The 24,042-nt window shown below is 42.8% G+C and overlaps 1 protein-coding gene across 1 annotated transcript in view; it reads left to right on the top strand.

Moving 5' to 3' along the window:
• The window catches only part of CHST8 (carbohydrate sulfotransferase 8), a 1,378,704-nt gene that overhangs the window by 1,262,270 nt on the left and 92,392 nt on the right, over window positions 1-24,042 (top strand). Inside the window, exon 4 of the mRNA XM_069216491.1 lies at window positions 18,538-18,575. Within this exon, the coding sequence (XP_069072592.1) occupies window positions 18,538-18,575 (38 nt within the window). The remainder of the gene's footprint in view (window positions 1-18,537; window positions 18,576-24,042) is intronic.

The raw sequence follows: 24,042 nt of genomic DNA, 5'->3' as shown, positions 1-24,042 counted from the left end.
TTGGAGAGTGGCTACTGTTTTCCCCACCTGGGCTACCAGAGACTGATTGTGACTGCAGTATCATAAATATAATGGCAGACTTTTTTACCGGTACCCTGCTGGCTACATCATATAACAGGACTATTCAATTTCCTCCTGTTGTAGTGACCCTTTAGTGCTGAGTTGGACACCTAGGTTTTAGTTCGTCTCATGGTCTGCGCCTTTAAACACTCACATGTATTTTATTATTTGTCATTTACTTAGCAGAGCTTGTTTTTAGTGCATTGCTTTATATTTTTAATCATTTGCCTCCTTTTAGGAAGACAGAGTTCTTCACATTTTTATCAGCCTTTAGCATAACACACATTCTGTCCCTTTTCCAAGGCTGTTATGGTTGGCACATAAAATGCCAGCTTGGATTGTCATCTCAGGAGATAGTTCCTATCCTCTAGACGTATCATGACATCAGGCCTACTTCCATGAAATGTGTAGGGATTACTATATAAACAGCACATAGGCCTAAGGAGGACAGAGGGCATTCCAGTCATGACCATTCTGGAATGTACATAATATTGCAGCCAGGTTTTCTGATCCTGACACTGACCCTTCAGGTCCCCAAGAGGATTGCTATCCACACAACAGACAGACCCCTGCTGTCAAATTCAGGTGTGTGTTCGATGTTCCAACCTTATATTGGGACCGGCAGAGGGGTTACTACTGCTATGCTGTCATACATAGAGGTTAGGCAGGAATCACTACACTTTCTAGAACCATACAAAGTGGTGGGATTGTTTGTCTTCTTAATGCTCATTGTCATGATGATAACTGTAGTAGGTTTCATCTGCCTTACTATCGCAGCTCATGCTTTTTATATCAGGATGCAATTGCTTTGAGAAATATATTGAAATTCATTTTGCACCTCTCGTCTTGCCTTGGCATGTGTGAGTCTCCGAATAACTGAGCGAAAGGGGTGGATCTGTTTCTACAACTTCCCCTAGGAGTCAGTGTGTTAGGTTTAGGTTGCCACAAATATCTACTACCCTGATTGGGGTGGGTGAGGTACTGCAGGCTAGCCAGGACTTAGGCCGACAACGTCAGGACAGTGTGGGGTGTTGACGCTGTCTCCCACACTCAGTGGTGCTGCCCTAAACATGCAGTCTTATTACCATAATAAGAGCCACGAGACACTCGAAACAGGGCCCTTTACCTCCACAACATGTTGGGAATGCATGAATTGTCACTATGCTGATGTGTGTATGTTTGAGGTCAAGTAAGATGTCTTTGTTCATGTCTGAGTGCATGGTGGAGCTATTAACAGGTATCATTCAGAATGGTGACTAGCTCAGTGTTCATGCTGTCTAAGTCAATGTTAGCTATATATCCCACGATTGCATTCTTCTCCTCTTTCTTCATAGTACAGTTCTACTTGTGAGTGAAGGAGATAGCCACCAGGGCCTTCAAGTAGCTGCACTGCCTTTTCAGAGTATTATCAGCTCCTCCCACTGTTCCTGTAGAAATGTGACTGTTTGAGGAATCTGGCCTCTGGTTTCTGGGGTGGAAAGGCATTGTACATGGATCGGTTTGATTCAGCCTTGGGAGAAATTAAAGTTGAACGTGATCACTTCAATCATGCAGTGTTCAGTGACACCCCCCCCCCCATGGTTCAAAGAAACTGAGCTTCTGAGTTTCAGAATTTTCTCAACATCAAGGGCAAACATGCATGCAAGTGTAGCTGAACAGACTGAGTTACAGAGATGGAGCTCAGCTTGTGCTACCTTCCTTCTCAGCCTGTGGTAAGCATTGGTTCACAACTCAAGAGAAAATGCTACAGGGATTGTCCTGGGAGGAGAGAGACTGCTAAGTGTGGAGAAGACACTTTCATGGAAATTGTTCATCTGCCAGTGAGGTCTGCGACCATCAATGGTCTAAGCGAGCTCCAATACACAAGATCTGTTTACAGCCATCTGCTTGAATTCCATCAACGCATTTAGAACACATTATATTGGCCCATGTGAAGAGTTGTTGTCCTCTGCTCTTGTTGACGCTGGCAATCTTCCTCACCTTGCCTATGCTGCAAAGTCGCATGCCTGTTCATCTCACTCGCCACCAGAAGTCTTAACGATTAACTGCCTTTCAACCCCTAGCCTTGGGATTCAGTTTGGTAGCTGGAGGAGGATGCCCTAAACATTCAACCATTGCCTGCATCATTAAATTGTAAGCAGTCTTACCCCTATGAATCCCGGTTCAACCACAGAAGGTATATTGTCTCCAGGTTTTACCATGCTGTTCCATTGGCCATAGATTGTATTCACAGATCTGTGGACACCCATGGCACCAGAATTTCCCCATCATGACTATTGGTTCTCAAGATATAGAGCCTTGAACTATTCAGTGCCTTAACGTGGGTACTATTATGTCATTGAATGACTAGTATGGGTTACCTCTGATATCTACCAGCAGGCTAGTAGGAGTCCAGGTAACTTTGCCCAGTCAATGGACAGTGGATATTTCCCTTGCAGCTCTGAAAGCTACTTTTTTGATTCATCATGCCTTTTGTGCATTTCATGATATGGACAGACTTTTGTGTCCAGAGTGGTTTGTACCATGTGCATCGAAATCCCTGAACCTGAAACCAAACTAATGGTGGAGTTAACAGTGAGATGCATCTTAACTTTGAAGATAAAAAGAAACTCCAAGGAAAAGAAAGAGGGGTCCAAAACCACAATCTCCCTGTATAAGAATGCCTTTTAATACTGCATGGCGTGGGAGCTTCACCAGAGGACATTGGACCCTAGTCCTCCATAGCAAAAACGTAATTCGAAAAAAGGTGAGGTCCCACTAAGTAAATACAGTTTGTTTCTCAAAATCAACTTGTCTTGAAGTGTGTAATATTCAATGTCAATGTTGTTCCAATTTCAATTTTTTATTTTAGAAAAGCAAACAACTCGCAGTAGAAATGTAGACACTCATAAGTCCAAAAGAGTGTGTTAAAACTAGGCCAGCCGACACGTGTTTTGCCCCACAGGCGCGTAGGCCAGGGCTTTCTCAAGGCTGGGAAAGAAAGAAAGATGTCATAAGACAAGAGAATATAGTATGGTATAGTGTAGTTATATTAAGGAGGGTGAAGAAAAACCAAGAAATGCCGAAAAATCCCAAGAGCTCCCAAAGAAAAGACAAGTTGATTTTGAGAAACAAACTGTATTTACTTAGCCTCACCTTTTTTCGAATTACGAAGATAAAAAGAAACCCTGCTGCTTTGAGGTTTACCTTTTACAAGATTGAGATCTGAGTTACTGGTTCTGTTTGCGCTATGCTGGGGAAGGATCAGTGCTGACTTTGAAGGTCTGAAGTCATGAGCACACTCAAATTCACCTCACTTAACTGGTGTTTTTTTGGTCCCACCTTTAACTCTAACCTTAGCATATAGTGTGCACATTTGTAGAAATTTCTCAGCAAGGAAGGAGTAAGAGAGTTCTGGTCATCATCTTATCTATAGTTCATTCTTAAATATATTGATTTCCTTTTATAACGTGAACACCGGCTGGACAATCAGTATTGAGAAGTATTTAACTGGTATACTGTATTTAGAGTCTCTAAGCCTACATGACCTCCTTAAGTAAGCCTTCAACTGTTTTCTTCGTGTCCTGGGAGAATTTAGCATTACTTCCCTTTCACAGAAAGACCAGAACCAAAGAGTTCAGCACCAACTACCCCGTGGATTAAAAAATACCACCCCCTGAGACAGGAAATCCTGTTTTATTTGTCTGTCAATTGGACAGGCATTCCTGGTCGATCAAGGATATCCAAGGGGTCTTTGTCTGTACTTTTCCCACTAGAACTAATTTTATTTTAAAAACTCAATTTTCGTTTTGTTTTCCCATAGGATTGGGTTTGCGGTCTGGTGTCAGTGCAGTGATTGTGGTTTTTAGAAAGGAGTTGGATTTTTCATACCTTGTCCCCTGTGATGCTTGGGAGAGGTAATGGCAGTGATGTGGCACTAGCCTACTAGTTTGCTTTATGAAGCAGGTTGACTAAGTAAAATGTGAAGATGGAAGGCAGCGTTGGTCACACTGTGGACAGAACAGTAGCTTCCGTCTTCATGCGCAAGGCAAACGCTGAGCCATGAGAGCCTTAGGTGCCCATGTCGTCTGTTTACATGGTGAGCGATCAGCAGTTGGAAAGAAGACCCAGCAAGGGGAGCGCTGCAAGCATGAATATTTTATAGTGAGTAATGCCTATTTTTGCTGGTTAGATGATGAGTAACATCAATTTTTGCTGATTAAGATCATTTGAGGCATATACTTTGCAGTGTGCTCTATGACTCTTCTAGAAGGATGTTTTGACTTATTCTTAACAGCTTTTGTCTATCAGCCAGAAGACCAGAAGCTCGGGTAACCTCTGTCCCCATGACGTGTGTGCTGAACCATTTCTATATATAAAAAAAGTATAATGATGGCTCTCTATTAGCAAATGAGCTGTTTGCAGAAGGAAGTATCCCATTATCTGGGTTTAATCCATCGTTGTTTTGCTTGCCACGTCACCCCAGTTCAGACCCAGCTATATGTAAATCAGTCTTGACCCTGCTCGCAATAGGAGCAGTCCAGCCCGAACTGCCAAGCCAGGTCCTCCCTGGACAGGATTCAAGCATCTGATTTGCATATGGCTGGGTCCTAACTGGGGTGGCATGGTGAGCAAAAGAATGAGGGATTAAACCCAGATCTGTGACTAGGGGTGAGTGTTTGCATTGTTCAGCACTCCGTCCATCATCCTTTTGTGTCGCTTAAGTTGCCCTAAGCGGCTAGGGTATACCCAGACGTGGGTCCCTTGTTTTGCTGTGCCACTGGATTCAAGCTAGCCTGGCTGATGAAGGGTGATACCCTGAAACCGGTCCCAGGATGCTTGAATCCTGTCCAGGAAGGACCTGGCTTGGCAGTTTGGACTCCCATTGGGAGCAGGGTCAAGACTGATTTGCATATAGCTGGGTCTGAACTGGTGTAACGTGGCAAGCAAAATAACGATGGATTAAACCCAGATCTGTGACTGGGGGTGAGTGTTTGAAAAGTTTCAACACTCCGTCCATCATTTTATTTTATAATATGGCCAAGTGGTTTAACTTACCAGGTCACCATGGCAGTTTAAAACTGCACACAAAGTCTCTGGTTAAAATACTACAGAAACGGGTGGCACAATCAATGCTGCAGGCCCACCAGTAGCATTTAATTTACAGGCCCTGGTCACATGTAGAGTACTTTACTTTTAAAGTAAATTAAATATGGCAGTTGTGGATAAGCCAATGTTACCATGTTTAAAGTGGAGAGTGCATGCACTTTAGCATTAGTTAGCAGTGGCAAAGTGCACAGAGTCCTAAAGCCAACAAAAATTAATTCAGCAAAATGGGAGGAGGAAGGCAAAATGTTAGCGGATGACCCTGCAGAAAGGGCCAGGTCCAACAAATTGCATAAACAATCTACTAAAAAAGTACAATGTATCAGCCTTGTCATTCATCAAGAAATCAACATCAGCTCAGCAGTTATCAAATCAGAAATATCAATAATTTTAACTTCCAGTGAGTATGGGATGAGGCAAGTCTAGTAGGATATCATATCCAAGACATTGTAAAATCTTTGGAAAGCAGTTGTTTTGGATGTTTGAATGCAAAGCCATGGTACATCCCTCCTCCTGTACTCAGAAACAGAGTAAGAGCAGCAGCTCTGGGAGATAGAATAAGGGACCTAATCTAGAAAAGTGTGGTGATACCAGTTCACGTGGAAGAACAAGGTGAAGAGAATTACTACATTATCTTTCAGGTGGAAAAACATAGAGGAGGGGTTTGACCAGTGCTGTAGCTGAAGAAGGTGAACATGTTGACATCGATGATCCTTTTCAAAGTGCAATGTATACAGATAACAATCCCATTGACTGAGACAGAATAGATCATGATGACTTTGGACCAGAAGGATGCATCCCTTTATGTTCCACTTTGTATTAAACATCCAAGGTTTCTTTGATTTATTTTTTTGGTCTAAGATCACCACATCCAGTTTTGAGTTCTCCCTTTCAGTCAGAAGTTCACTTAGGTTTTTTTTGTGTTTTTTTACAAAGAACAGGATTCCCCTGGGTCATCTACAGCAAGTGATCTCACTTCTTCAGAATCATTGTTAATGATTTGGAATTAATAGGAAGCAAGCTTCTGAAAAGAGAGAGGAAACATGTTCCTCATTGAGCCCATTGTTTTGAACATTCAAAGGCATGTTTCATCCATTTTAGAACATGGGTGTTCCGGAGCTTGGATTTAGGTTCAGGGGGTCATAGCAGCTACAATAATTATTGTACTTTGGGCAAAGATCCAAGTGGGGATTTTTGCTCACATCGCCTGGCATCTAAGATCTATGGATGCAGAAGCCCAGGTGGAAATAGGGAAATAAGTCAGCAATTGAGGAGGAAACTGATATCTTGGCTAGATTTGAGGACAGAAAACTCTTTGCAATAGCCAGTTCCAAAGATTATCACAACAGATGCCAGGTGTGTCTTCATGACATTTAGTCTCAACAATGCAGAACAATTTCCACAAACTGAAAAAGGTGGGAGGTCTCAGACAAGCTCTTATAGGAGTTGCTACTTAATCCTATATAAATAGAAACGGGGTACTCATTCTAGGAGCTTGGTATCAAATGTTGTCTTGATTTCTCATTGGGCCAAACAACATCTATTGCCCCTACTGTCCATAAACATCAGGGAAGGGGACAATACTCCAGCTGATGGGCCCAAAAGAGTGTTCAATTTTCCATGACATTTTATGGACCCTATTATCTCCAGGAAAATCTGCATAAGTCAGAGTGGTCCAGAGATAGATATTTTGCCAGTAAGGAGAATTCTGTCTGTCATAATTCTTTCCATGTCCAGAAATATGGGAGCTTGGGTGATAAACAGATTGAAATGTCAGTAGCCTTTGTGGCTTCTCTATGCTTTTCCTCTGTTACCTCTGGTTCCGTCTGTTTTGATAAGACTCTTTTGTGTAGCCCGATTGTCTTGATAACTCTTCTATACAGACTAGTCCAAGGATTAGGTCCTTCTTTTCTTCCTAAAGTCCACTCTCCCTTCCATTTAGACCAGAAGGTCCATTGACCAGAATTTGTACCTAACCCTGCTACATTAGAACAGGAAGTTCTGCACTACTTAGAAGGGTTTGGGTGGGAGGGAGAGGTATGCTTTCCTTTAGAAATGTGGACTTCTTGTTTGTTAATTGAATCAGCCAGAAAAGATCTGAGACCCTCAACTCCCTCTTCAAACAGGTGGGTGCATTCTTCTATTGCAGCAGAATTTCAAGGAAAGTAACATGCCTTGTCTGAGAGAGAGTTCAAGGAAGCTCAAACAAAGGCACAATGGCTTTTAGGGTAAAAGTCTAGGGTGCTTCCATGCTGTAAGTTTGTAGTGCAGCTTTGTGGACTGTGCCCTCAACTTTGTCTGCATTACTGTACCATTTGTAATGACACAGGGTATGGAGATTTTGGTTTCAAAGTATTTTCTGTTGTGTTATAATGAAAGCTCAGTTATTCCACACTAAATAAGACTTAATGAAGCTTTAACAAGCTTTTTTGTCCCAGTTTCAATTTGGATTGGATTACTTATTAACAGTTTAGGCATTCCTCAAAGAGCAACGACTGGAACAAGGACATGGGTGTAATGTTTCAATTACCTAATGGTATTTACAGAATACTGAATCCTTCCTTCCTCATCCCATTATTTTAGTCATTAGGATCCACTAGCTCTTGGAACGAAAGTTTGGTAAATTACAGGATTTCCTTTATGGATGGTTTCTTTTCCACAGGGTAGGTGGTCCCTATCTCTTTGGTTCTGAGAATTCTATGGAAGGGAAGTACGGCAACAGTGTGTCTGTCTGAGCACTGAGCAGGTGAACACTCTTCAATGAATAATGACTAGAATGAGAAAGAACTGTGTTAAAGTAATGGAATTATCAGTAACTAATTGAAACATATCGATTTGTGACTTAGTGAATCAGGCTTTGAAACTGGCCAGTGACTGTCATGAGCTATGTAAAACTCACAGGCTCATATTCCATCAGTCCATCCATTACACAGTCCATTGTTTTAAGACATCGAAGAGCGTGTTGTTGAGCGGTGATATTCATACAGGGTAGGATTCTGCTTATTTTGAAGCAACAACTCTATCCCAATATTGAATGCTATATGTAAATAAAATCTACTAATTATACTAAACATGGTTAATAATCTTGTGAGTAATATGACTACTACCTTTAATTCACATACCTTTGCTTCATCCTCCCTTTTCTCTATGTACCTATCCATAACAGTTACATGTCCTTTTTCATTTTCACTTCACTCCCTGTCCCTAAACCCACATTCTACTATTTCCTTGGTTTTTTGTTTAATTTAAATTAATTGCATTCAATTTCATTAATAACCCCCTTAGTCAAATTTATCTCCTTATGTAATTAAATGCCAATTTTTTAATTATTTAAAATTTCACCATTTTCTAACATTAGCTATAGCCACAAATTAAATTAGTTTCAATTATGTTTCATTATATCTATTAATAATACCAGCTTTATATCTGTCACTTATAGTAATCTATTTAGTTAGAGCTAAAACATTAGTAAATTAATGTAATCCTAATACTAACCTTCCTATGGAAATATTTCAAATGAAATCATTTTGCTAACATTAACAATTATTGTATTATATTCATAGGCTATGCTCAAATTAAAGTACAAAAATGACAACCCTTATTCTATCTGCAACACTAATCCTAAATATCTTTCTTTGATTGTATTCAATTAGGTTAACACTAACAGTAACTGTAAATATGCTTTTATTTATGGTACATTAAATGTAATTAACCAAGTAATGTTATTTTAATGATAATCAAAACCCTTTATTTTAATGTAACTTTTCAGTGAAGTACAATGCAGCTTACCCCAACTTTAATCATAAATTAGAAACAACTACATTATTGCGAATTATTTACTAATTATTCGGTAATTTTCCCTTTATGCCTAAAAGTGAATTATATTTACACTAAAAGCTATTTCCATAACATTTTGGGTGAAAGAATGATGAATCTTAATAAACGAAGACAAAGTACAGATGCTGGCACAACAATTGCAGGTAAGTAAATGTCAGCCAAAAGTAAAGTCAAGGTTGGACACAATTATATTAAACTTAACTGTTGTAGAGCAAGGTATTTACCTTAACTTAAATTGATTATTTGGCTTACTTGCAAAGTATAGCCAGTTCTCATTTTTTTCCATTTGGGTAAAAATGTGATAAGGGTTTTCCCTGCACTTGATTGAAATGGCATAATAACTGGAACATTTTGCATTTGCCTGTCCAAATTGGGAATCATGTTATTGCCTGCCCTTTATTACATAATCTATATGCAGTTTTATGAAACATTTTTTTGGTCGCTGTTAGAAATTGGTTCTCTAGTTGGTGTAGAGGTTTGCACCTTATCCAAGTACGGACCACAACCTTAATCAGGGTAAGTCACAACGCAACCTAAATTATAAGGTGCTCACACTCGAGTGACACAGAGCAGACAGGCTTAGTTTAGAAGGCAATCTGTAAAGTATTTTTGCAATAACTCTACAGTAACACAGTGAAAACACCACTGAAAGTACTACACACCAGTTTATTACTTTTTAAAGGTTTAGATAAATCTCAATCCTTAAGAATCAGTGGTTCTATCCTTTTAACACACACTACCTGGGATGCATCAAAAATAATGCTGCAGTGGGACTGCAGAGGAGGAGATGCATTGAAAAGTAAAGCGATGCATCACTTTTTCCAGCACGGCAATGTGTTTCTTCCATGCTGCAAAGCGATCCATCGGTTTCCATGAGCACAGCCTTGATTCCTCACTGCAATGCAGGGATATTTTGAAGCCCAGGGACAATGTGAGGAAAATCCAAATTGTGTTGAGCAGAGGCAACAGGTGCTGCACCAATCCGGCAGGTGATGCAGTTATTTTTCAGCCAGTGCTGCGTCAAATTTCGCAGGTGTTGCAACACACTGGATTTTCCCCTCTTTGGTAAAGTCTTTAATAGCCCTGAGACCTCAAAACAGGTGGAAGGGTCAATCCAAGCCCTTGGGGAGCACTTGAGGAGGAAGACAGAGGCCTTCCAGCAGAGTCAGGAGGCAGCAGGTCAACAAGCAGACAACCAGTCCTTCCAGCAAAGCAGTCCAGATGAGTCCTTTGGGCAGCCAAGCAGTCCCTCAGACAGAGTCCAGTTGTAGGTCCAGAAGTGTCTGATTTGGTGGGGTCACAGACCCAGTATATATGCCCAAAAGTGCTTTTGAAGTGGAGGAAACTTCAAAGAATGGTTTTGAAGTGCACATGTTCCTCTTTCAACCCAGCACTGTCTGCCAGGAGCCCTGTGGGGGTTATCAGTCCTTTGTGTGAAGGCAGGCCAGTGGCCTTTGAAGTGTATGAGAGAGCCCCTCCACCATTCCTACCCAGGGAGACCCATCAGTATGCAAATGAATACAGATGCAGCTGAATGTCCTGTGTTTATGACTGTCTGGGTGGAATGCACAAGGGAACCTGTCAACCAGCACAGACCCGACGTGGTTTGGAGACAGGCTGTAAGGCACAGATGGCAGAAAGTGCAGAGAAATGCCTACTTTCTAAAAGCAACATTTCTGAAATAGCAATGTAGAATCCAACTTTACCAGTAAGAAGATTTATCACTCCCGTTCCAACCATATCAAACATGACAATTCTATTCCTCTCAGATCAGAAATTTCCAATTAAAAAGATATATGGGAATTTGTAATGCTGGCCAATGAGAGGAGCAGGCTTCACAGTAGTGAAAAATGACTAGAAGGTGGGGTTCACTAACAGGATATGTAAAATTCATAAGTATATATCCTGCCTTTTACTTACATAGCACACTGTCCTATAGGTTACCTAGGGCCTACATTAGGGATCACTTATATGTAAGAAAAGGGGAGTTCAAGGCTTGGCAAGTAGTTTTAACTACCAATTCGAAGTGACAGTGAAACTGCACACTCAGGCCTGGCAATGGCAGACCTGAGACATGGTTAAGGGGCTACTTTTGTGGGTGGCAGAATCAGTGCTGCAGGCCCACTAGTAGTAGAAGGCCCTGGGCACATCCAGTGCACTTTACTAGGGACTTGTATGTAAATTAGATATGCCATTTGGGTATGAACCAATGTTACCATGTTTTAGGGAGAGAGCACATGCACTTTAGCACTGGTTAGAAGTAGGTAAGTGACCAGAGTCCTAAAGCCAACAAAAATGAGGTCAGAAAAAGAGGAAGAGGAGGAGGAAGGCAATTAATTTGGGGTGACCCTTCAGGGAGGGCCATTTTCCAATCGTCACCAATGCTCAGATGCAGAGTTTGTGAACACAAAAATGTTTTTATATTGTACTAACCCCATTTTTATGAGTCCTAATGTCTGTTCAACTCCTAAAATGAGTTTAGAGATGGATAGGAAATCACTATTTGGAATAAGCAAGTTGTAGGCATTCCTTTCACCTGTATTAATGGATTTGGGCTGAAAACGTGGTTGTAAACCTCTGGAAAATTACAGACCTCAAAGATGGGATGGTATTGCAGTCACAAAAAGGAAGGGGGCTCTTTGGCATCCTTTCTCCTTTATGACTGTAACAGTTGGAAGTTTGTTGGGGAGGAAGCAGATGTACAGGGAACACTGTACAGCCCCAGACAAACTTCTAAAATGTTTTGAAACTTTTTCTTTAATGCTACCCCATTTCTTTTAAGGTAAATAAACTGAACATAAAAATAAATGAAAAGCAATCATAGACATGGTGCTCTGCATCATGATCCGAATCGGCTACCCTCCCCTTGATAACCACAAATTATTAGGAATCACAATTTTCAGTCTATCTCATGTAGGTCCAATTCTGAACCACAGTGAATCAGAATTTTGGGAAATTACTTATTAGTACATGGGTTGGTTTGCAAAATTCCACAATGGTTGCAATTTTGTCCAGTATAGTGCAACCAGCTTTTCATACATCTGGCCCCTCATTCCTCCTTAAGTATATCATGACTGTAACAGAGTGCTGATGGCTTCAATTATATATATATATATATGTTCGATGGCATGTGTAGCTGCAGATACACATGCTGTGCACATCCCACCATCTAGTGTTTTCTTCGAAGAAGTCTTTTTCGAGTCACGAGATCGAGGGACTCCTCCCCTTTCGGCTCCATTGCGCATGGGCGTCGACTCCATCTTAGATTGTTTTCTTTCCGCCATCGGGTTCGGACGTGTTCCTTTTAGCTCCGCGTCTCGGTTCGGAAAGTTAGTTAAAATCTTGGAAAATTCGACGGTATTGTTTGCGTTCGTATCGGGCTAGTTACAACAGATCGACACCGATTTCTGAAGAGCTCCGGTGGCCATTTGGGATTTTCGATTCCCCGGCGGGGCCTGGTCGGCCCGACCACGTGCGTCTTCAAGGCTAATGGAACGGACCCCATTCCGCTTCTGCCCCGAATGTCACAACAAGTATCCTTATACAGATCAGCATCTGGTCTGTAATTTGTGTTTGTCTCCAGAACACAAAAAGGATACTTGTGAGGCCTGTTGAGCGTTTCGGTCGAGGAAGACGTTAGGAGACCGAAGAGCAAGAAGACTACAAATGGCATCGGCGCCGACAGGACAACGACACTTGGAGGAAGAGGAAGAAACCATCTCCATTGCGGATTCGGACGAGGTCGATCCCGAACAGATGCCGAAAACCGTGAGTAAGACGTCACAACACAAAACTCACGGAAAAAACGCTAAAGCCCAGGGGACGCCACCGCCAGCAGGCCATGGCTTAACCCGAAAAATAGGTGACCGACCATCGGCACCAAAAAAGGGCATGCATGTGTCGAAGTCATCCGACTCCGGTCGAGATACCGGCACAGAGCAGACTCGACCCCGAGACACCGGGTCAGAGCAATCTCGACACCGAGAGGGCGGCACCGAAATGAGTCGGCATCGAGAGATCAGTACGCCGAAAATTAAAAAAGTGTCTTCGGAGCTGAAAAAGACTGCCGAAAAAGTTTCCATACTGAAACATCCGGCCTCGGAACCGAAATCGAGTTCCTACACCGAGGAACAGGGCCTGTCCTCACAGATGCAAGGACACATATTCGGACAGGAACTAGAAGCAGTCGAGCCAGATTACACTCAAAGAAGGCTCCACATTCAAAAGGACACAGGGAAGATCAGTACTCTCCCTCCAATACGAATGAAAAGAAAACTTGCCTTCCAAGAGAAAGACAAGCAGCCACAGGAAAAGGTGGCAAGACAAGTGACTCTGCCACCATCTCCACAACGCTCACCACAACTATCACTAGTAGCCACTCCACCAATGATGCAGTCCCCAACTCACACAGGGATGAGTCAGGATGATCCCGACGCATGGGATCTTTATGATGCGCCTGTATCTGATAACAGTCCCGACTGTTATCCAGCGAGACCGTCACCACCTGAAGACAGCACTGCCTACACACAGGTGGTGTCAAGAGCAGCTGCGTTTCATAATGTCACTCTGCACGCAGAACCTATAGAGGATGACTTTCTCTTTAATACACTGTCGTGTACACATAGCCAGTACCAGAGTCTCCCTATGTTACCAGGAATGCTCAAACACTCCAAACAAGTGTTTCAGGAGCCTGTGAAGGGCAGGGCCATAATTCCAAGGGTGGAGAAAAAATACAAAGCGCCACCAACAGACCCTGTGTACATCACGCAGCAATTAACACCAGACTCAGTGGTAGCAGGTGCAGCTCGTAAAAGGGCAAACTCACACACCTCAGGAGATGCCCCACCTCCAGACAAAGAAAGTCGCAAGTTCGACGCTGCGGGGAAAAGGGTTGCGGCATAGGCAGCCAACCAATGGCGCATTGCTAACTCACAGGCATTGCTGGCGAGATATGATAGGGCTCATTGGGACGAAATGCAACATTTCATAGAACACCTGCCCAAAGAGTTCCAAAAAAAGAGCACAACAAGTGGTGGAGGAAGGCCAGAGTATCTCGAACAATCAGATACGTTCAGCAATGATGCAGCCGACACAGCTGCTAGGACTGTAAATACAGCAGTGACCATACGGAGGCACGCATGGCTAAGAACCTTAGGATTCAAGCCGGAAATACAACAAGCAGTCCTGAATATGCCCTTTAACGGACAGCAGTTGTTTGCGCCGGAGGTGGACACTGCCATAGAAAAACTTAAAAAGTACACAGATACAGCCAAAGCCATGGGCGCACTCTACTCCCCACAGAGCAGAGGCACATTTCGTAAAACACATTTTCGAGGGGGGTTTCGGGGACAGAGCACAGAACCCTCACCCTCACAAACAAGACCCACTTATCAAAGTCAATATCAGTGGGGAAGTTTTAGGGGACAATACAGAGGAGGACAGTTCCCAAAGAGTAGAGGGAAGTTCCAGTGCCCCAAAAATCCACAAAATAAACAGTGACTTCAACGTCACAAATCCCCAACACATGACACCAGTGGGGGGGAGACTAACCAATTTCTACAACAACTGGCAAGAAATAACAACAGACACGTGGGTCCTAGCCATTATCCAGCATGGTTATTGCATAGAATTTCTTCAATTCCCTCCAAATGTCCCACCGAAAACACACAACATGTCCAAACAACACATGGATCTCTTACAACTGGAGGTCCAAGCATTGTTGCAAAAGGAGGCAATAGAGCTAGTACCAATTCATCAGAAAGGAACAGGAGTTTACTCCCTGTACTTTCTCATACCCAAAAAAGAGAAGACTCTAAGACCTATACTAGATCTCAGATCATTAAACATATACATCAAATCAGATAACTTTCACATGGTGACACTGCAAGACGTGATCCCATTTCTCAAACAACAAGACTACATGACAACACTAGACCTCAAGGATGCGTATTTCCATATACCTATACATCCTTCCCAACAGAAAGTACTTAAGGTTTGTAATCCAAGGGGTACATTACCAGTTCAAAGTGTTGCCATTCGGGATAACAAAAGCGCCAAGAGTTTTTACAAAATGCCTGGCAGTGGTGGCAGCTCATATCAGAAGGCAGCAAATACATGTGTTCCCGTACCTAGACGATTGGTTAATCAAAACCAATATGCAAGAACGGTGTTCACAACACACAAAGTATGTTATAGAAACCCTTCACAAGCTAGGTTTCTCACTCAACTACAACAAATCACACCTACAGCCGTGTCAGATACAACAATACTTAGGAGCAACAATCAACACAACAGAAGGGATTGCCACTCCAAGTCCACAAAGGGTACAGGCATTTCAGAACGTAATACAAGCCATGCACCCAAATCAAAATGTACAGGTAAAATTCGTGATGAAACTACTAGGCATGATGTCCTCATGCATAGCCACTGTCCCAAACGCAAGATTGCAAATGCGGCCCTTACTACAGTGCCTAGCATCACAGTGGTCACAAGCACAGGGTCAACTTCAAGATCTAGTGTTGATAGACCGCCAAACATACACCTCGCTTCAATGGTGGAACACTATAAATTTAAACAAAGGGCGGCCTTTTCAAGACCCAGTGCCTCAATACGTAATCACAAAGGATGCCTCCATGATAGGGTGGGGAGCACACCTCAACCAACACAGCATCCAAGGACAATGGGACACTCAGCAGAGACAGTTTCACATAAATCACTTAGAACTCCTAGCAGTATTTCTAGCGCTGAAAGCATTTCAACCTATAATAACCCACAAACACATTCTTGTCAAAACAGACAACATGACAACTATGTATTATCTGAACAAACAGGGAGGAAAACACTCGACACAGTTGTGTCTCTTGGCACAGAAAATATGGCATTGGGCGATTCACAACCACATTCGTCTAATAGCGCAGTTCATACCTGGAATTCAAAACCAGTTAGCAGACAATCTCTCTTGGGATCATCAACAGATCCACGAATGGGAAATTCATCCCCAAATACTAAAGACTTACTTCCAAAGGTGGGGAACACCGCAAATAGACCTATTTGCAACAAAAGAAAACGCAAAATGCCAAAACTTCGCATCCAGGTACCCACAGGCTCACTCTCAGGGCAATGCGTTATGGATGAATTGGTCAGGGATATTTGCATACGCTTTTCCCCCTCTCCCACTCCTTCCATATCTAGTAAACAAATTGAGTCAAAACAAACTCAAACTCACACTAATAGCACCAACTTGGGCACGACAACCTTGGTACACAACACTACTAGACCTCTCAGTAGTGCCCCATATCAAACTACCAAACAGACCAGATCTGTTAACTCAACACAAACAACAGATCAGACACCCAAATCCAACATCGCTGAATCTAGCAATTTGGCTCCTGAAGTCTTAGAATTCGGGCATCTAGACCTTACACAAGAATGTATGGAGGTCATAAAACCAGCTAGAAAACCAACCACAAGACATTGCTATGCAAATAAGTGGAAAAGATTTGTTTATTACTGCCATAATAATCACATTCAACCATTACACGCATCTGCTAAACACATCGTAAGTTACCTACTACACTTACAAAAGTCAAAGTTAGCTTTTTCATCCATAAAAATACATCTCACCGCAATTTCAGCTTATCTGCAAAGTACGCACTCAACTTCATTATTCAGGGTCCCAGTCATAAAAGCATTTATGGAGGGTCTGAAAAGAATTATCCCACCAAGAACACCACAAGTTCCGTCGTGGAATCTCAACATTGTCTTAACACGACTTATGGGTCCACCTTTTGAACCCATGCACTCATGTGAGATACAGTACTTAACATGGAAAGTAGCATTTCTGATAGCTATCACATCTCTCAGAACAGTAAGTGAAATACAAGCATTTACAATACAAGAACCCTTTATTCAGATACATAAACATAAAGTAGTTCTACGAACAAATCCTAAATTCTTACCTAAGGTCATATCACCGTTCCACTTAAATCAAACAGTGGAACTCCCAGTATTCTTTCCAGAACCAGATTCTGTAGCTGAGAGAGCATTACATACGTTAGACATTAAAAGGGCACTAATGTACTACATAGATAGAACAAAACAAATTCGCAAAACAAAACAATTGTTTGTTGCATTCCAAAAACCTCATACAGGGAATCCAATATCCAAACAAGGCATTGCCAGATGGATAGTTAAATGTATTCAAACCTGTTATATAAAAGCAAAAAGAGAACTGCCTATTACACCAAAGGCACACTCAACTAGAAAGAAAGGTGCTACCATGGCCTTTCTAGGAAACATACCAATGACTGAAATCTGTAAGGCAGCCACATGGTCTATGCCTCATACATTTACCAAGCATTACTGCGTGGATGTGTTAACAACACAGCAAGCCACAGTAGGACAAGCAGTATTACAGACTTTATTTCAAACAACTTCAACTCCTACAGGCTGAACCACCGCTTTTGGGGAGATAACTGCTTACCAGTCTATGCACAGCATGTGTATCTGCAGCTACACATGCCATCGAACAGAAAATGTCACTTACCCAGTGTACATCTGTTCGTGGCATGAGACGCTGCAGATTCACATGCGCCCTCCCACCACCCCGGGAGCCTGTAGCCGTTTTAAGTTGAGAAAAAATTAGACTTGTACATTTGTAAATTTGTAAATATATCACTTTTAAACACAGTATGTACATACATATTTACTCCATTGCATGGGCACTATTACTAGATACACAACTCCTACCTCACCCTCTGCGTGGAAAACAATCTAAGATGGAGTCGACGCCCATGCGCAATGGAACCGAAAGGGGAGGAGTCCCTCGATCTCGTGACTCGAAAAAGACTTCTTTGAAGAAAAACAACTTGTAACACTCCGAGCCCAACACTAGATGGCGGGATGTGCACAGCATGTGAATCTGCAGCGTCTCATGCCACGAACAGATGTACACTGGGTAAGTGACATTTTCTCTCTCTCTCTCTATATATATATATATATATTTAATCCAGAAAGGGCAGGGGGTGCAATCTGGCCATAATTGCAGGTAATGATTTATGGGCTGTGATGAATGTACCAAAGGTCAGAAAGTTTGAGGAACCTAAATTCGCATTTTTTGTTGATGCTCTAGCACACAGAGCCTTAAATGTAAGCTTTTTAATGGGATTTGCATATACTCAATGTTATAACCGTGATTTGTACAGAGGGACTCACTGATTGGTTCTCCCAATAGATGCCACAACCAACTCATTAATAATGAGTACACCTAATTATAAACGTGCATCGAATTGTTAAACAAGTGTCCCTTTTCTTAATCATGCCCCTTTTCTGTGTATTTCAATTGCTTTTATGCTGACAAAGGGCCAAAGCGTAAATGTAGTCCTTTTCATGAATGCAAATGTTAGCAAATGGGAGTTATTGACATGTGACGAATTGAGGTGTATTGAAATGATGCTACAATGTTCTAGGTGTGTATATAATGATTGTATTTCTCTTTATAGTTTGCATGAAGTAGTCCATGACCCAAAAATAATAATATCACCATTTTATTTGTAGGAAAACAATTTACTGTAGGACTGCAGAAACCAAAACAGGTATGTCAAGCTGCATTGCATTTGCGAGAAAGATTTAATGAAGAGACTGTGGGGCATTCGCGGGTGGAGGGAAAAGAAATACCAACACTTGTCTGCTAATAGAAGCCAGTGTATTTTGCGGCAGCATAACTTTATGAAACTGCGCCGATGCATCAAAGTCTGTACCCTAGAGCCTAAGCTGTACTTATTGCTGTCTGGGTTTGATCTTCCATGAATACTTTGTTTCATGGTGTATGGATACAATGAAAATTGATGAGGGATTAACTAAATATTACAAAGCTTTAGCTGTTCCTTTCTTGAGTTGGTTTATATCTGAAGACTGAATGGACGAGGATCTGTTACATTTTATGCACAATACCGTCATCTAGAGGCTGCTGCAGTGTTTGCGCGAGCGCTGTACCACTAATTTATGCCCTAGTGAAAGGAGTGAGCTCTGTTCTAGATGCCGACAAAATATCCAAAGGGCACCGGTGTGCTAAGCGAGCCATTCTTGTTTACCTTCAGATTGGTCTTCTGAAAGGAGTGAAAAAAATCAAATGCAGAAAATACACAGCCTGAAAACTCTGCTGCGCTACGGATGTCGGGCACTGTTATTCTTCTTGACTGTAATATATTATTGAAGCTGTGCTCTGCGAACTCTAATACATCACAACTAGAATAAGAGTGAACAAGTTGCTCACATTCGTATCTGTCTGCAGACTTCCATTCTGTCTGGCGTACCAACCCACGCATGTTTTGAAACCAGATTCTAAAACAAATCTGTGTATAGCATAGTGTCGGGCTGCACTGGGACAGACTTTTTTTATGGTCTAGTAAATGGATGCTCACAAACATTTCGCCAGGGATCAAAAATATGTCTGGTGGCATACCCGATGACCAAATTGATCCTACCAGGATGACAGCCGGGTGGCGTAGAGAGAAGCGAAGCATGTACATGGTATGGACCATAAACCGAGCCTTCATATGGCTTCTGTCTGTCACCCACACTCTAACCTCATTACCTCATGAAAACACGAGCTCAGGAAGTGTGCTGTAGAAAACCTTCTCATGTGTATTGATTTAATAAACTATAATGCAGTTTCAGTTATAGTAAAAACTTAGGCTACACAGAGGGGGCACCTGACCAATTACTTGCCCCTTGGTTCACTAATAGCACTGTCAGGACAGGCAGCATGTATGTTTACAAGACTGTATTAAAATTATTACTTTTAATAAATGCCTCTTAAGGCAGTGATTTAATCTGGTGCTAAGGTGAAACACTTCTGCATGTTAATGAAACACACATAGAATTTTGAAAAAAGTGTCTCATATTTTTGCATGATTCCTGCAAGAGGTCTTTAAAAATTAAAGTGTTCATAAAGATAAGTTGTGTAGGACACCTTTTTTTCCAGTTACTTCAGTTAAGGTGTAAATAAATGCTGACCCCATTACCAGCATCATTAATTTTTCAGCTCTGTCAAGTAAACATCAGCCAAGTGCTGCTGTTCAGCAGGGGGCCACACATGGTCAGGAGGGCCGCACATGAGCCCTACTTGAGAATCCTTGATCTAGCTTGACAGAGCAGCCATTGCCAGACAATTATGTGGGCATTGCTAGAGAGTGGCTTTGACTCTGCCTATATGTTGGTAGTCATGAGTACAGTTTTCATTGGGCATAACTTGTGTGCTTCCACAAAAGAGTGCTTACCCCATGCACAGCTGCGATAACTTTGTTTATTTAACCAGCTGCCACCAGCTGCCTGAGCTTGAACTTTCAAAGGTACATGAATGACATTGTAATGTCTTAGATAACTAGATAGTTTGTTGTTTTTCTCTGGTAGCAGCACAGACTAGAGGAGGGCAGTCATTAACCTACATGGATTTTTAGGTCTGACTTGACAGTGCAACTGTCACCTGACCTTTTAACGTACTCCAATATTATACATTTCTTTGCTTCCACACAAATACATATACATTCTTGTGCTATTTACGTGTAATGCTTCACGCTACCATGCACCATTTTTAAGGCCAAAGTTATTGGCATTGCCAGTGCTTGTTTAGGTCTGAAGCACTAGAAACTCAGAATTATTTACAGGTCAGTAGGATGTGAAACATAGCCTGGACAGAGAGGCAGAAAGTGTGAGGACACTTTAATATGCAGTGACCTGACAGGAAATGTACCATTTGTTGACCAATAAAACTCTTTGACATTATCGAAGATATTCAGAAGATACTGCCAATTAATTAATAAATCTACGGCAGATATTAGTCTGCCTCCTTTAGTTCACAGGTTCATTCCCAAACGGATCTCATTAGTTTGAGGTCAAGCAAATTACTGGTATTGTTTTGAGTAATACTAACAACTAGCATCTATATTACCGTGGAAGTAAGGTTATGGCACTAAACACCATAACAAAATAATCAGTTATCAATTTTCCTAGTACGTCCATTGCTTTCACCCATAACAGCGCGTGGAACAGGTTAGGTATGTTAGTGCTTTGCTATCGTGCAGTGTGGAAGTTGGAGATTTTAGGGACAGACTTAAAGAGCTGCAACTGTCCGTTCTGTCTCTTTTCTCTCACTCTCCCATTCCAGCTGCCCCTCTCCAGCTGTCTTGCCGTCTACGATCTCGCACTTTCCCTTTCCCTCTTTCTGATTTTCTCTGCACTTCTCCCTTTTTATGTCCATCTCTTTCTATTTACCTTCCACTCTTTTTTTACCCACTTTTTCTGTTTCTCTCTCCCCTGTTTCCGTCTCCCTCGCTTGCTTCTTCTCCACCTTTTACTGTGTGTTCTCACTTGGTTTCCACAATTTCTTCCCCTTTTTTCTGCCCCCTCTCATTTCCTGTGTAGCTCACTTTCTGTATCCCTGATCCAATAGTTCAGTGGTCGCAATGATGCCCAAAGCAAGCCCTGTCCTTTTGATGTTTTTGATGGAAGAATTAGTGCCTTTATATTCTTGGGCTGGGGGTAGTACAAAAAGGTAAGATGCAGGAATCTATGTTGCTTTGCCCTATGATGGACATTATCCTGTGGGATGGTGCAGCCTGCTGATGCCAGGTACTGGACCTGCATGAAGCTATTCAGACAGATCTCAAGCCATGTTATGAAAGGTTGTCTTAACCCCTCGAGTGCCCTGGATGCAACGGTTACGTCCTGGGCAGCACTGCTCGGGTGCCCAGGACGTAACTGTTACGTCCAGATAGGGGCCCTCCGGGGAAGCGCTAGCGCTCCCCCCGGGGGCCTTGCACCCACCTTCCCTGGGCAGGGATGGAAGGGGAATCGCTTCCCCTTACACCCCGCCGCCCCCTGACCTCCTCGCGGCATCTAATGACGTCAGCCCGCGATCGTATGCTGACCTCATCAGAGGCCTGCCCCTCCATGCTGGAAGAGCTTCCATCGCGGATCGGAGGTGAAATGCTTTTGCATTTCTCCTCCGATCACGTGGAGGGGCAGAGAAAGGCATCAAAGGCCTTTCCTTTGATGTCTTTCTCAGCATTTCTGCTGCAGCAGAAATGCTCACTAGACACCAGGGAGTTTTTTTTTTTTTTTTTATATCCATAAGGGGAGCGGCCCCTTTGGCAAGGGCCACTCTCCACGGGGGGGAAAATATTTTTAGGCCATTTCTGCCCTCCTGGGGGCAGATCGACCTATTATAATTAGGCTGATCTGCCTCCGGGGGGAGCAGAAACCGCTAGACACCAGGGATAATTTTATTTTTTGTTTATTATTATTTTTATTTTTTTATATGTGGGGAGCGACCCCTTAGGAAAAGGTCACTCCCGAAGGGGGGGGTGGGGGGGGGGGAAATTACTCTTAGGCTATTTCTTCCCCCCTTGGAGGCAGATCGGTCTATTATAATTAGGCCGATCTGCCCCCAAGGGGGGCAGAAACCCCTAGACACCAGGGATACATTTGTTTATTTTTTATTTTTTTATATGTGGGGAGCGACCCCTCAGGCAAGGGTCGCTCCCCGGGGGGCAAAATACTCCTAGGCCAATCTGCCCCCTAGGGGGGCAGAAACCACTAGACACCAAGGATTTTTTTTTTATATTGAATGAGGGGAGCAGCCCCTTGGGTAAGGGCTGCTCCCCAACGGGGACAAAACATTTTTAGGCCTTTTCTGCCCCCCTTGTGGGCAGATCGGCCTATTATAATTAGACCGATCTGCCCCCAGGGGGGCAGAAACCCCTAGACACCAGGGATATATATATTTTTGTTTACTTTAGTTTTTTACATATGGGGAGCGATGGTAGTTTCCCTGGGGGGGGGAATTGTATTTAAGCTATTTCTGCCCTCCTTGGGGGCAGATCGGCCTATTTTTATTAGGCCAATCTTCCCCCAAGGGAGAGCAGAAACAACTTGCCCAAGGATTTTTATTTCTTTGCATCAATTTCACGCAAGGTGAGCGACCCCTTAGGCAAGGGTTGTTCCCCTGGGGAGTAGATTTATTTTAGGCCATTTCTGCCCCCCTGGGGGTCAGATTGACCTAAATTGATTAGACCGATCTGGATTTTTTTTTTTTTTGCATCAATTTCACACAAGGTGAGCGACCCCTTAGGCAAGGGTCATTCCCCTGGGGAGCAGATTTGTTTTAGGCCATTTCTGCCCCCTTCGGGGGCAGATTGGCCTATTTTTATTAGACAGATCTGCCCATAAGGGGGGCAGAAACCACTAGGCATGGGGGATTTTTTTTTTGCCAATTTCACGCAAGGGAGAGTGACCCTTTAGGCAAGGGTCACTCCCCTGGGGGGGGAGGAGCAAATTTAATTTAGGCCATTTTTGCCCCTGGTGAAGGGGCAGAAACCACTTAGGCACCAATGATTGGTTTCTCACCTGGGGGGTAAATTGTTTTCAGGCCATTTCAGCCTATTTTTATTAGGTCAATCTGCCCCCAAGGAGAGCAAAAACCACTAGACACCAGGGCTTTTTTTGTGACAATTTCAAAAAAGGGGAGTGACCCCTTATGCCTGGGGGCAAATTTATTTAAGGCCATTTCTGCCCCCCTATTGGGGGCAGAGTAGCCTATTTTAATTAGGCCGATCTGCCCCCAAGTGGGGCAGAAACCACTAGGCACCAGGGATTATTTTTTTTTTTTACAGATGGGGAGCGACCCCTTAGGCAAGGTTTGCTCCCCTGGGGGGCAAATTTATTTTAGGCCATTTCTGCCCACCTTGAGGGCAGATTGGCCTATGTTTCTTAAGCAGTCTGCCCCCAAAGGGGACAGAAACCACTAGACACCAAGGATTTTTTATGGTGCCAATTTTACGCAAAGGGGTCAACCCCTTAGGCAAGGGTCGCTCCCCTGGGGGGCAATTGTTTTTTAGGCCATTTCAGATCGGCCTATTTTTTTAAGTCCCTTCTGCCCCCAAGGGGAGCAGAAAGCCCAGCAGAGACCAGGGAAGATTTTTTTCCCCAAAAAAGAGGGCGGGGGTACGACCATACCTCAACCCCAAATAAATGGGGACAAAGTTGTTCCACCCACCGATG

This window comes from Pleurodeles waltl, chromosome 12, assembly GCF_031143425.1.
Source record: "Pleurodeles waltl isolate 20211129_DDA chromosome 12, aPleWal1.hap1.20221129, whole genome shotgun sequence".
Lineage (NCBI taxonomy): Eukaryota > Metazoa > Chordata > Amphibia > Caudata > Salamandridae > Pleurodeles > Pleurodeles waltl.
Note: the sequence above shows the minus strand (reverse complement) of the source record. Positions and strands in the feature narration are given on the sequence as shown.